This window comes from Ascaphus truei, chromosome 5 (genome assembly GCF_040206685.1).
Source record: "Ascaphus truei isolate aAscTru1 chromosome 5, aAscTru1.hap1, whole genome shotgun sequence".
Classification (NCBI taxonomy): Eukaryota; Metazoa; Chordata; class Amphibia; order Anura; family Ascaphidae; genus Ascaphus; species Ascaphus truei.
The window spans coordinates 107,637,612-107,652,766 of record NC_134487.1 but is presented as its reverse complement, the minus strand read 5'-3'; the positions used below and the strand labels follow the sequence as shown (position 1 = coordinate 107,652,766).

The following is a 15,155-nucleotide window of genomic DNA, read 5'->3' as shown; positions in this document are numbered from 1 at the left end:
GGTTTGCACCTTGTGGTGAACCCTCTGTATTTGCTCTTGTGAAGTCTTGTCTTTTTGGTAGACTTGGATAATGATATGCCTACCTCCTGGAGAGTGTTCTTCACTTGGCTGGATGTTGTGAAGGGGTTTTTCTTGACCATGGAAAGGATCCTACGATCATCCACCACTGTTGTCTTCCAAGGACGTCCAGGCCTTTTTGTGTTGCAGAGCTCACCAGTGCGTTCTTTTTTTCTCAGAATGTACCAAACTGTTGATTTGGCCACTCCTAATGTTCCTGCTATCTCTCTGATGGATTTTATTTTGCAGCCTAATGATGCCCTGTTTCACTTGCATAGAGATCTCCTTTGACCGCATGTTGTGGGTTCACAGCAACAGTTTCCAAATGCGAATGCCACACCTGGAATCAACTCCAGACCTTTTACCTGCTTAATTGATGATGAAATAACGAAGGAATAGCCCACACCTGTCCATGAAACAGCTTTTGAGTCAATTGTCCAATTACTTTTGGTCTCTTGAAAAAGAGGGGGCTACATATTAAAGAGATGTAATTCCTAAACCCTTCCTCCAATTTGGATGTGAATACCCTCAATTTAAAGCTGATAGACTGCACTTTAAGCCCATAATCATTATTTAACTGTAACTTGAAATTTTTTTGGTACACAGCCGAAATAACAAGACTTGTATCAGTGTCCAATTATTTCCGAACCTAACTGTGTTACCGTTCCGAGGTCTGGTAAGAGACAGCACTCAATTGTAAAAAACTTCGCAAAGTGTATTAGTGAAAATAGTGGTACATCAAGAAACCCAACGTTTTGGTCCTCCAAAATGGGACATTCCTCAGGGGGATAAAAGTGGTGTGTGTGTATGTGTATATGTATATATATATATATATATATATATATATATATATATATATATTGGGGAGGGTAACACACACACACACACACATATATATATATGCAAATGTAAATACAACTGTATGCTCATCTGCATGTCTTAGGCAGGTCATATATATATATATATATATATATATATATATATATATATATGCAGTGTTCGACAAACCTATACATCTGCACGCCCCGGGCGAGTGGATTTAACATCGTGGCGACCTCTTATTGGCCCAAGCAGCACACGTGTTTTTTTTTTCCCCTGCTCGCGCTGAAAACCCCCCCCCTAACTGCTGATTGGTGCGTGCTCCCAGACTTTATCGGCGCGCGGCCAGGCTCTATATGAGCTCGCCCCTAACGAGCGTCCATTCTTTTTGCCCGGAGATCTGTTGGACACAGTAAGTACTCTCTGTGCCTCCATCCCGCTGCCTCCTGTGCACGATCCCCCTGGTCCCCACATGGCTCCCGTACTCACCCCAGTGGTCCCTCTGCTTCTTCCTGCTGCCTCCTGTAAGCCCACCCGCGCGATCCCCCTGGTCCCCACATAGCTCCCGTACTCACCCCCACGGCCCCTCTGCTCCTTCCCGCTGCCTCCTGTATGCCCTCCCTCAGGCACGTTTGCACTCCCCTCCCCCGAATCCCTCCACCTCCCCTCCTCCTGCCCCTTGATCCCCCCGATCGCTGCCCAGGGCGGGAGGTCCCCATGGCTGCTGCACAGGAATGGAGGAGCAAGGTAGGCGGGTGCAGTCAGGCACTTCCCCTCCCACATTTCCTTGGCGCCCGCGCGGGCAGGGTAATGGGAAAAACGGGCCGGCTGGCACCTCTGAGTCTCCTGTCCCCATGGCTGCAGCCCGATAGGGAGGGGGCGCACAGGAGACAGGTGTACACGGGGGGGCGGGGCAATGTTGGTAGGTGGTTGCTGGATCCAGCGCGTCCCCCTCCGGCCACGTTTCCTCTTGGTTGGGTTTGGAGGAGGGTGGGGGGGGGGCTGCGGCAAAGACAGTCCGGCGGCTGGTGCGGGGCTTCCCTCGATCGCAGGAGAAGATAGCGGGGGGGTGCCCGCCGGGCGGGAGGTGCCAGCAGGAGTGCGCCCGCCGGAGCCGGAGGTGGTAGCGAGGGTGCGACCGCTGAAGAGGGGGGGGGGGTGCGCGTCCTGGTGCTCCCTCCTTGCGCTCCGGTGCTCCCTTGTGTCCCGGTGATCCCCTGCCTCCCATGGGTAAACCGTCTGGGTTGCGGGAGATGGGAACGGGGGGGGAGTGGGGGGGCTTTCAATCTGTGTGTGTGTGTGGGTGGGCGAGAGAGAGTGTGTGTATGTGGGAGAGAGTATGTGTGTGAATGTGTGTGTGTGTGTGTTTGTGAGTGTGTGTGAGTGTGTGACACCAGAAGAACCCACCCAGTTACCCACCGACCAAGCCAATGAGTCACCCACCCAGTCAAGTCACCCACCCACCAACACAGTCACCCACCCACCCAGTCACCCACCCACCCACTCAAGTCACCCACACAGTCAGTCACCCACACAGTCAGTCCGTCAGTCACCCACACAGTCAGTCACCCAGTCAGTCCGTCAGTCTGTCACCCACCCAGTCTGTGACCCACCCATTCTGTCACCCTGTCTCTCTCTCTCTCTCTCTCTCTCTCTCTCTCTCTCTCTCTCTCTCTCTCTCTCTCTCTCTCTCGGTCTGGATATCTTATTTAAACAATACAGTATATCTAAACTGCCCTATGCCTACACTGAAATAACATATACTGCTTTCTTCCAGATCTGACTCTCGAGCTTCACACAGGAGACATCGGAATCCCCCTTAACCCAGAAGACAGGTAAGGAACACCTCCCCTCCAACATATAACATTGCGGGAATGAGGGTACCTGGACATTGAGGGACTGCGGATCAGGTAAATCCCAGGTGGGATTGCTGCTTTAGATATTGTGAAGCGGGGGCATCCAGACACTGGTTAAAGGGTGCAGGAAACTAGTCATTCACATCTGGCTTTTGTTTCTAAATCCGACATTTACACACACAAACACACACGTGTAACGCCTGTATGCCCGCAGACCTGGCCAGTCCCCAGTGTGTGTGTGTGCAGTGTGCTGTGAGTGTGTGCAGTATGCTGTGAGTGTATGCAGTGTGTGTGTCTGTGTGTGTGTGTGTGTGTGTGTGTGTCTGTGTGTGTGTGTGTGTGTGTGTGTGTGTGTGTGTGTGTGTGTGTGTGTGTGTGTGTGTGTGTGTGTGTGTGTGTGTGTGTGTGTGTGTGCAGTGTGCTGTGAGTGTGTGGAGTGTGTGCATTTTGTGCAAAAAAAACAACTTTTTTTTTTAATTCGGGGTCCACGCTCAAACCGCGTTATATAGCGGATCCACGTTATAGCGGATCACGCTATAACGGGGTTGAGCTGTGCGTATGTATATATATATATATGTATATATGTGTGTGTATGTATGTATGTTCTTTATTGGCTACATGCTAACGGTGGAGGTTTGTTATTGCCTTTTTCACCCACCATAACTTAAAATGTAATGGTAAACCTACAGTACCCAGCCTAGAAATATTGCAAGTATAAACAAACCTCACACTGATGTTACCCATAAATGTTGAAACATGTCTGTGAGTGGTATGACTTGCTTTGCTAGTCCCATGCTGTGCTTAAAAGCTGTGTGAACGGCGATGCATTTACTTAAATGTGAATGGATATTCCAGGCAAAAGGTGACACATTGTGTGCTCATTTGTATGTTATTTCCCAGAGAGACCTGTGTGTGTACACACACACACACACACATTATAACTTTTTTTCAGGGGGAACGCAGTTTCTGTTCTTTTTTTCATAGACCACGTGGTACATTTTATAGCATTATTGTGATCTAAAAAAACTAATTTGTGTACGTTTTTTATAGAACAATTACAATTTAATAATTATTATTTACATATGTATGTGTTTTTTTTTTTGTTTGTTTTTTTAATAATTGTTCTCTTGATTTATATATTCCATATTCAAGAGAGCTTGTTTTTTTTAATTTGTTTTTTCAATTGATTATCAAGTTAATTTTAACGGTTCTGTAACATCACAGTAATTATAATGTTATGGAAATGTATATGTGTTTTTGAATTAACAATGTTAAAAAACAAACAAACAGAATAAATACCATATGTACATTTATTTTCCATGTGTAATACATTTCACATTTATTTCAGATGGTATTGACCAGATTAGCAAAAACTAGTAGCTTGCTAGAAAAATGCAAAATAATGCATAAGTATGTTATGTACATTAATGTGAATATTATTTTCCAGTTGTTTTTAAAACATTTATATCTAATATTGGTCTTTGCCCGTTAATTTGATTTGCAATATTTCGTATCACAAACTTTCAATTATATATATCTGTTTCATTACTATAAGAAAAACACAATTTCATCTAAATAAAATAATTTTTATTCAATGTTTATCACTTTTTCATTATTTTCATTGTAATATCTCACAAATTAGCATTTTTAAAGTAACGTGTGTATTAGGTAGCAGAGTTAATGTTTCATTAGTTAGATTTTTAGTATATATATAACTGGTGTTTTTCAAACTTAAATGAGTCTGCCAATTGGTATACGGGGTAGACACATAAAAGCTTGTGGAGTATTACTTAAGTTGATTGGATTGCCATCCAATCTTATGTCTTCTAGTGCTCTGCGAGAATAGGAGAAATCTTTCATCTTGCAGAAAGTATCTTCGTGCATTTCCTGGATATTGTTATCCTAAAATTAAAAACAAAACAAAAGAGACATAAGCATCTCATACACTGAGATACTTTAAAAACCTTATTAGCACTTACCTAACCCATCATACAAAATGTCACCAAGCCATTAGTGCAGGAGTGGCCAACTCCAGTGCACAAGGGCCACCAACAAGTCAGGTTTTAGGATATCCCTGCTTCAGCACAGGTGGCTCAGTCAGTGGCTTAGTCAGAATGACTGAGCTTCCTGGGCTGAAGCAGGGATATCCTTAAAACCTTATCTGTTTGTGGCTCTTGAGGACTGTAGTTGGCCAATCCTGACCAACATGTACACTGTAGGATGGAACAACATGGTTATTGCTTGCAATATAAATGAAGCCCAAGATGGTGAAACACGTGTTGGGTTGAGAAGACCTACAGAATGCAGTGACAATAATATGTGGCTGCTGAAGCCACATTTGCGACAAACACTGAGGCAATGGACGGCGAATAATACATCTCACTGCATACAGTATGGACAAGCACGTTTCAAAGACTTATACTCAGGGAGGAAAAAAAAACTCTTAAAACATGTATTGGTTCATACTTGATTTGTGATCCACACTGTTCATCCTCAAACTAATTACCGACTGCATGTGGAATGGGGAGACATCTTTTTTCTCCTCACCTTTTTTTTCACATTTGTCTCTTGGTTAGTTTTAATGAACTGCTCGAGTTATTTTTAAATGTGTTATTTTTGTTTCATAGAGGTAGTTTCTGTGATGGAAATGTTGTATCTAATACATTTTCTTTAGAGTGCATCTGTTTATACAAGTCTTGGGCCCAGATACATCAAGCAGTGCCACGGAAACATCTCCATTTTATCTCAAAAAAAATATTAATTTGGGACCAATAAGATATATTGGTTTCTTAGTGTTCTATTATAAACTTTTTTCTAATGGTAATCAATGTCAGAAATTTCTTGTTAAGGTATGAAGGCCCAAGTACCGCATAACAAAAGCAGTGGGCATTATAGTCTGTGATATTTATTGTTGTAATTTTTGCATGTATTCTGTAAACTTTCAAATGTAAGTGGGGGTCTGACTACTCCATTAGTGGATTGGTTGCAGAGCAGCTGTATTTTCTGGAGTACTCCTCTACCATTGTATTACCGGAAAAAAAATACCCTACAACTACAGTAGTTTGCTAAACTAAAACCAGGAAATACTGAAATCAAATGAAGGGTTTTGATTGTTATCCTTAGACATCGTTCATGCACCTTTCTTATAAGCAGTGACATTTCAGGAGAGACAGAGCTCCTCTCTGATATAAGTAGAGTGCTGAAGGAACCTGAAAAAACAGGAAATCAGAGCAAATGTTGCAACATTATTGGCTATTTTTACCAAGCAAGCTTCTAGCCATAAGGCCTCAGTCCCAGTGATCGCGACCGCTATGGCGTGCGAGGCACGAACAAATAGACGGCCCTCTATGGGGACGTCCCCAGTCAGTGTGTGTGCTCACGCTTACAAAGCGCAATGGCACGACTGCATGTAGGGAAGAATTTTGTCTTTCCTTGTGGCGACGGCATCACATGGTTGACTGTGAACCAATGAGTTAACAGATAGTTTTAACCAATGAGAGGCAAGTCCTTTTAAACAATGAGCGCAAATATGACGTCATGGCCGCGGTCCCATCGCGACCCCTAGACCACAGATCGTGGCTGACGGCGCTCCGATGCGCGCGTGCACACAGTGAATGGGGCCGTAGCCTAAGGCATCTTCGGGGTGATGTAAGACCCCTTACAGCCTGCAGCAGGGTCTTATACCTGTTGAAGAAACTATCTCTAAAATCCAGCAGGGATCTGGTTAAGTGCAGCAGGCAGCATGGCGTGATGGGAAGTTCCTTACCTGCCGCCGACTTCTTTCTGCAGTGCCAAATGACACTGCGAAGTCGCACGGCGGCAACGAGACGCCGTATGACATGGTGTTGGTGACGTCCGCAGCGTAATTTGACGCTGCATTTTTGAAGAAGACGGAGGGCCGCAGCACAGAGGAGGCGGCACAAGGTAAGTGCCTAGGGGCGGCGGATCTGGAAATCCCCTGCTGAACATGGGCCAAAATGTAAATATTTAGGGCCATGTTTTCTAAGCACTCTTCTGTCATAAGAAATGTCTAGCGCTGAAAGACACCCGTTACTGCCCATTAGGTACTGTATCTTCCAGTGTCTTAAGGCGGAAGCTTGTTTTGTAAATATAGGCATATATTTCTGCACAGCAGGATTTTTATTTTATTGAATGATAAATGCCTTTACATTTACAAACCTAGAAGTTCAATATCAGAATACCAGTTGTTCTGGATGCCTCTTGTAGATCATTGTATGCAGTGACATTTGGTTTTATTCATTTAAAAAACTACAAATCATATATTAATTTAAACAAATACGTACTTGGAGGTGAAGAGCCTGCAGGCTGTCGGGGAGAGGAATTGGAACGTGGTCCAGGTTGTTATTAGTTAAGTACAACAGATGAAGATCAATCATGTCCTGTAAAAAGGAAAACTAATTTAACAAAACGTAGTATACTTTTTTTGACAACCAAATGTATTTGTTGTTTTTAAACAGTGCTGTCTGATAATTGCACGAGAAATGGCAAATAATAATAACGATGTGGTTTCGAGGTAATTAAAAAAAAAAAAAAAAAGCTGGTGTGTGCCAAGCATACGCGTTATAAGTGAAACTTCTGTGTTTTCACACTGTCAAAAGTGTTTCATGCCACAATTATCATAAACATGAAATTACAATTTGATTGGTAAAATACAATGAAGTGTGACTGAAGGCGCGTGCTCGGCACATACCTGTTATTATTTATTTATTTTCTACATCTGTACAGTTGCGATAGTATATTTTTGTATATTTGTCTAATGTGTTATGTGGACAAACCTTGCATTTTGTTTACGTCTGGAGTTTTTATTGTAAATGTCAGGTGTGTGTGTGTGTTTGTGTGTGTGTGTATATATGTATATGTACTCAAAGCTGTGAAATGCAGCAAGCAAAGGCTTACTGGGGGCCATGTTATATGGTTTTGAAGCAAAAGGTGGCACTGTGTGCTCATTTGCATGTAATTTCCCAGAATCCCTTGCTGCAGTGGAAGCACTTTGTGCTGGGTGATAATGGTGAAAGGCAGGGTTGCAGACCTGTCTAAGACATGCATATGAGCATACAGTAATATTTCCATTTGATATATATATTAGAGAGAGAGCTATTTAATATTGCAGACACCTTACAATTTACACTGTTAAATTGCCCCCCCCCCAAGCGCGGCCTCTTTTTTTTAAATCCTAGTTGGCAAAATCTGCCTCCCCTTTTCTAAGCCTGTCTTGGTTGCTGGCATCTACCGCCCCTCTACAGTCCTTGACTGATATCACCCAGTTCTTGGGGATTTCAACTACAATTGTCTCATCCCTAAAAACCATAAAATCCAGATACAACTCAAGTCCCTTAACCTAACGCAACTCATTTCCCAACCCACACGGACAAACCTGAAATCTCTCAATTATTCCATGCTAGACTGGATTCTCTCCTCAAATCCCAGCAGAATCCAATCCTCTGGCATCCTTCCTGACATTTTCAGTGACAATGCAATATTGTACTGTGTAAGGAAAATTAAACCACCCCAATCAAGCCCTAAAGTTCTCACTAGAACATTTAGAAACTTTAACCCACAACAGTTTCTGGCTGACCTTACCAACTGCCCTTGGTACAGAATCCACTTAATTCCTGACCCTGATTCTGCGCTCGACTATTTCCAATCCAAGTTCTTACAACTCTGTGATACCCATGTTCAACTACGCAGAATAAGGTGGGGTGCCTTCCGTGGATTATAACTGACCTTATAGCTCTCTACTATTTCAGGGATGCCTTGTGGGAAAGCTACAAAGTAACTGGCACTACCAAGGATCTTAATCACTGCAGATGCCTGCGGAATATGTGCACAAGGCAAACAAGACATACAAAAGTACAATACTACTCTGACAATCTTCACCAGAAGACATCAAACCCAGTTAACTTCTGGAAGGTTATCAACAATATATTCCAGCCTTCTAGCCATCAATAACCAAGTAATATCATTAAGGAGGATATTACTCTGACAAATCCCACTGACATTGCAAATGCATTCAATGACTACTTTGTGGGGTGTGCTACTAACTTATTAGTGAAACGCAACCCAAACCACAAACATGAACCTCATTCTGAGAGTACCCCTATAGCCCCACCCTCTCCCAACACTGTTCACAATTTTCAATTTGTCCCAGTATCCGAAGAGGAGATTACACAAGCGCCCCTCAAATTAAAACTAAGCAGCCAATGTGCCCGGGCTAAGGGCAGCAACATTTTGGGCCAGCATACAGAGGCCCCGCTGTCTTCCCCACTGATAATCAGTGGAGAACTTGGGGCCTCTGTAAAGATCTGTTACCTTCTGCTTCGCGCTGCCATCCTTCTGCAGGATCATGGCATCAAATGACGCTGCAACGTCACATGGTGACGCTTTGCCAGGACAATGTGACGTCACATGGCGTTGCATTGTCATGGAAACACGTCGACTCATGACATTGCGGCGTCATTTGGCACTGCAACGCTGCAGAAGAAGGAGGGTGGTGCTGCAGGAGGAGGCTACCCGGAGTAAGTGCCTATGGGCGGCCACCACTGCGGGTACTGCATATAAAGCAGTAAACTATTTCCTCGCCTCAGTAAAATATTTAACTACACAACTCAACGTTTTAATCCCAGCTATATTTTTAAAGGATGTTTGTAATTTTTATTGGGCGTAAAGCTGATGACAAACCATCTTGTGCACTTGTACTTCACCCCTTCCTTAAAGTTGCAGTGCCACATATTTGCAACTTTGATTGAAGTGAAGTAGTAATACCATCATTTTATTTTTATGCCTGTGCTTATAAAGAGCAAGGTTTTTAAAAGACAATCGGCTTGCAGCAGATAAACTCACCATCAGCCTATCTCCCTAACATTGCCTTCCTCTTCTGGAAAGCTGGCTGAGAGGATGCATCCTGTACTCGCAATCCCATCCAAAAACATTTAGAGCTAATTTCACAATATGATACATCTTCGCTGCCCAAGCATAACCCTTACTTATTTTTCTATTTTAAAAGGTCAATGCATTCTTCATATTTTTCTTATTATTATTGTTTCCATGTCAATGCATGGCAGCCATTTTTAATCTTTCCCTGTGACCCTATTCTGTCAGCAATGACATCTTGACAATGGAAAATGTCCTAGAAATATTACAAACTTAATTTAAGAGAGTACGGCCAGCTGTTTCAAATTATATAAAAAAAAATATTTGAATTGTTTAGTTTAAATTGCTATTTTATACTGCAAGTTTTAAATGTTTTGTCCTCAGGCAACAGTGACTTTTTCGAGGCGTTAAACATACATTTGCACACAATTAGCTTGATTCATTTAACAAAATAGAATGCAATTTAAATGACACATACTGTAGGCTACATTAGATTCTATATTATTGTGTATTGTGAACATACTTTGAAAGCCTCTTGCTTTATCCCTTGGCGACCAAGTCTGTTGTTACTGACATCGATAACGTTCATAGAGTTAGGTAGCTCTGGAAGTTGTCTTATCCTGTTATCCCGGAGTATGAGATCATTAAGCTGTTCCAGACCTCTAAAGGCATCTTCATCGATCTCCGATATTAAGTTTGATGTTAAGTCAATCTTCTGTAATTTGTCTAATAGAGAAAAAAAATAACAGCATGCCTTATGGACTAGTAGGACACTGTTTCTTTTCAAAATCCAGCCCAAAATGTCATAAATTTTATAAACGTGAGCACCTTGTATAGGACAGCTAAAATGGAACAGGGACAATTCTTACTAACTGCAGTTTAACCTAATAAATGTTTCACTTTCAATAGTAAAACATTGGGTCTGCATGGACTGCATTTTTATATTAAACCTTTCCACACAGAAACCCTTGGGGGAAAAAAACAAGAAAATTATTGCAGTGCTGCCTTGCTTAGTTAAAACCCATAATCATTCTGCTAACAAAGAAGTGTTAATAAAAATCCATAATGACTTGGCACATGCTTTTCATATACCTTAGTACAGTAACTACTCCTATTTACTGTCATCCTTTGCACTGATACAGCCTTAATATACATGAATCCAGAAATGAGTTAGATCATTAACAGTTTTTAAGTAACAATGGTTACATTATATATTTCATGGTATTTGAAAGACTTACTGAGATGTGCAAAATCGTTCTTGTTTATCTTGTTAATTTTATTGAAACGTAGGTAGACATGGGTTGTTTCTTTTGGAAGAAGAGGAACCGAGTCAAGGTTATGCTCATCGCAGTAAACTGTTTTGCCGATGCAGGTACATAGAAGACAGGTTGAAATGCCTACAGAAGACAAGATGTAATTTGTGAGAAAACAACAGGGCCTGGAAAAGTAAATGAGATTAGTTTCTGTTCTCTCACAACAATCTGGATGATTAGTGTTTGGTTTGAAATAACTTTTAATATAAACAATGAATGTAAAATAATGGGTATTATAGGCTAAAGCAGTAATATTCCGGGCATTATTGAAATCCCTCCTCTCTGATTGGTTAAAATTCTGGGCATTATTCAATCAGTAATGCCCGGAATTTTTGCAGCTTGCAATGTGTTTAGTCCCAATGTGTTCATTTCCAGCCAATCAGCTTTCAGAACAGCTCTGAGACAGGGCAGGGGATGGTCAGAAGGCAGAAACAACTTTGAGACAGTGCAGGGGATTGGTCAGGAAGTATCAGCCACGGGTTGACTCCTTTCCCTCCCTCCGTGAACAGAGCTGACTGAGATTGACTGAGCAGATTCAGTTGAATTGAGGGATGGTGGAGGGAGGTAGGGGGGAGAGAGAGTCTGCAAAGTAAGTAACTGGCCGTCTGCAGTTTGTTTGTGGCTGCAGTTTCTCTCTGTGTGTGTGTGTCAGTGGTCAGCAGCAGTGTTTATGGGTGTAGCAGCAGCTGTGTGTGTGGTTGTATGTGTGTGTAGCAGCAGAGTGTGTGTAGCAGAGTGTGTAGAGCAGTGTGTGTGTGTTTGTCAGTAGCAGTGTTTATGGGTGTAGGAGCAGTGTGTGTGTGGTGTGCTGTGCTGTTGTGTTGTATGTGTGTGTAGCAGCAGAGTTTGTGTGTGTGTGTGTGTGTGTACACAGAGGGGGTCGGCAGTGTGTGGATATAGAGAGCTGCAGTGTAAGCATATATAGAGGTGGTTTAATGTATTTACTATTTTATTTAATCAAAAATCTATATAACTATACAAAAGTGTCTATTATTTATGAAAAAAGCCTACATTTAGCCTATAATCGTAATAATCCCCTCAGAACAGGGCATTCCTGGCCAATATTATTGTCCAGTAATGCCCTGTCCTTCAGGGATTATTACTTAATTAAAAAAATCAACAATGCAAAGATGTAGCTGTGATCCCAGTGAGAGTGTTATAGTATAACTCTGGATCAAGCAATTGCGTGTGGTAAACTGAATATATCAGTTACCCTAATTACTGCAAGCAAGTCAGTTTAGCTTGGTGTCCCTGACAAAATGAAGGGAAAATCAGAGGTCAAAAAGTACCAATAACCTAAATAATCTTATCAGTTCTAGCAGCAAGCCCGTATAGCTGATGATAACCTCTGCAGAGGGAGTAGGTTCCCTATATGGTGTATCCACAAGGGGGTTTAGAGCGCAGTATACTAGGCCAGCGCTGCGCAAAATTTTTCAGCTGCGGCCCCCTTCCTGGGAGCCGCAGCGTTTGCGCCCCCTCTCCCCCGAAGGCAAAGCTTCAAATGACGTTGTGGGTCACGTCACGTGACCCCACCGCATCATTTGACGCACATGGCGATGCGGGACGTCACATCACCCCCGCATTGCCATGGCGAAGCGTCGCCGAAGACCCGGCTGCCAGTAGGTAAGTGAGGTTACAGAGACCTCTCTGCCTCCCTCTGGCATTAAATGCCTGGGGGAAGAGTGCAGGGCCTTTGTAACAGCCCGCGCCCCCTGCAAATTCTCCCCCCCCCCGGGGGGTGCACCCCACAGTTTGCGCACCGCTGTACTAGGTAATCACTGTAGCATGTGTCCCTGTTACCAACGTAATAGCAAGATCTTTGTCTAAAAACATGCCCCATACCACATGTTGGGTGATCAATCACCAGCAACTATGTAACTGCAGATGAAAGGGTTTGAAAGCAGTGACCCCGGTTTCTTATAGACTACTAGCTGAAAAACTCTAGGCTATCTCAAAGTCTGGGGAATATTGCAGAATCCAGACTAGCCTGATAGTGTTATTGCGGTGTTAACGCCATCTCATTGAATGGTAGGTAGATGAGTGTTGCAGAACCAGACTCGTACAGAGTCCCCAGATCGAGTTCTCTGTGAACTCCCAGAGGAGATCAGTTGTAATAGTCATGGAAGGAGCTCAGTGGGTATGAGAATTATAGCAACGGCACTACTGGCCACAGATAGTAAGTTCCGCACTGCAGGCAGTGAGCTGTAGTATTGGGCTCACCTCCAGGTGTTCTGCATTGCGAGCACAGGCACCGCAGGAATTCTTTGGCCCACCACCTCAACCACCAGGAAGCCTACTGGAAGCTAATACGTGGCCAAACAACATTCAGCCATTGTAGAATTGAGCAGGGCGACATTGAGCAGGAACCTGAGCAGAATACTGGCTCTGAGGAACTGAGGGTGCGGCAACTCGCATCAGGCCCCTCCCTCAGTGTGGACAAGATTCGCTGATTGGTGCTCACTGTGCCCCCTCCCTCTGGTGGAGTTTAGAGTAGGGACTCACAGTAGCAAGGCGTGGTTCTGGGTCAGCGTTGAGCCACTCGTGGAATAGATAGGTGCGGCTCCTGCTGTCGTGCCGAGCCCCGCCCAGGCTTTGCAAAGGAAAGCTTGCAACTTTCTGCAAACTATCCACGTGGTCTCCCAGTTCGGCGGGAACCGCCATTTTAGATCATACAGTCCACGCGGTGCCTGTTCTTGTAAGGGAACCACCATTTTCAGTGAAATAAAGGGATTCAGCACAGCGCAACCCTCATGATTTTGCAAGGGTGCAAAAAACAGAGGGGATAGGGAGTGATCAACTTAAATCTTGCTAATTAACAAAAAGCAAGGTAGGGATAGGCTACCGCTCACCAGTTTTGCATAGCGGGGCGCCTCCATAGGAGCACCTTGCACCTTACTGAAGGAAGGTAGAGGGACATTATATAGGGGTCCCTAAACTATCCTGTCTATATACTACATTATATGACACGTAGGGACTTTACCCTGAACTATATAGCCCAATCCTACACGGTTATAAACCACAACTACCTAATAACCTTCCCATGCTGGGATCCCAACCTATCACACAGGCTATACACCTCAATGTTATTAACAGAGGATTATGATGGGAATTCCCCCTAGGAAAGTACTAGCAAAACCAATACGACAGTATACTCAGTAGCAGTCTCCCAATAACGGAATACACTCTAACAGCAAATTTCCCCTACCCCTGTGCTTCCTCTGTGTTCCCTGGAGCCACATAGTGGCATTTTTAGACATTAGGTCTCTTTTGTATATATGTTTAATAAATGTGATTTTATAATTGTACATGTAGGGCTATGGAGTTATCTCCAAGGATTGAATTTTTCCTAGCCTAAGTCAACTGGTCAAGCGAGTGCAAATAGGAGTCTTTAAGGCCACCTCTGTGACCTACCACCCTTTTCAGCTTAATTAACAAAAAGTCAATACGATAATTATAAGTGGGTGCAAACTGTGAACTGAAAGTGAATCAGTAAGGTGGGGGACACAATATGATTGTGTCCCAAGGGAAATTCACTTAAATGCACACCTCTCTATTATTACAATTTAACCTTTATTGTTGTATTTACTTAAAACATCTATTACCGAGTGCTCATGTAATTGTAATAAAATAATAATAGAGAGGTGTACATTTAAGTGAATTTCCCTTGGGATACAATCATTTTGTGTCCCCCATCTTACTGATTTTGCAAGGGGCCTGAACTCCTGGTACATCTGCAGCACATAGTAGTATCTGACCAGTGGAACATCAATATACCCCAGGCTAGGCAAAACTATTTCTATGGTACACTGCACGTTCACAGTCCATTGCAAGCACTCTGTGGTTCCATGATCTGGCTACGGCTAGTAGTAAACCAAAAAAAGCACTAGATGGCGCTCTAACACTCCCAATGTGATTAATGTGACAATAAATAATAATAATAAGTGATATAACTAATTATCCCAAAAATAAGTGATAAACAGTGCAAACTAAGGTGTGTAATGAAATGCTCACACACAAAACCAGTGATATAGGTTCAATAATTAAGAGGCAAAAACCAACTTCACTCAACCCTCAGCATAGGCTGTTCCAAAAGCCTTAGTACATATCTTTCTCCAATCCCAGGGGAGCGATGCGGGAAGCCATAGAATAATAAAAATATATATAGTGCAATGTTGCTACACAATAAAGAATACAAATTAAAAAAAATCCCAACAAAAGA

At 42.9% G+C, this 15,155-nt stretch overlaps 1 protein-coding gene and 1 long non-coding RNA gene across 4 annotated transcripts in view; one reads left to right on the top strand and one right to left on the bottom strand.

Annotated features, from left to right (window-relative positions):
- Positions 1–15,155, top strand: part of LOC142495243 (uncharacterized) — a 242,228-nt gene that overhangs the window by 24,432 nt on the left and 202,641 nt on the right. Inside the window, exon 3 of one of the 2 annotated variants that reach the window (XR_012801703.1) lies at positions 2,654–2,711. The exons of the other annotated variant lie outside the window; for it this stretch is intronic. This is a non-coding gene — a long non-coding RNA (uncharacterized LOC142495243). The remainder of the gene's footprint in view (positions 1–2,653; positions 2,712–15,155) is intronic. 2 annotated transcript variants of the gene reach the window in all.
- EPYC (epiphycan) overlaps positions 4,078–15,155 on the bottom strand; it is a 68,051-nt gene continuing 56,973 nt past the window's right edge. For both annotated transcript variants that reach the window (XM_075600446.1, XM_075600447.1), the window contains exons 4-7: positions 10,862–11,020; positions 10,147–10,349; positions 7,037–7,132; positions 4,078–4,634 (exon numbers count right to left, since the gene is read on the bottom strand). In XM_075600446.1, the coding sequence (XP_075456561.1) occupies positions 4,464–4,634; positions 7,037–7,132; positions 10,147–10,349; positions 10,862–11,020 (629 nt within the window). In that variant the 3' untranslated portion in view covers positions 4,078–4,463. The remainder of the gene's footprint in view (positions 4,635–7,036; positions 7,133–10,146; positions 10,350–10,861; positions 11,021–15,155) is intronic.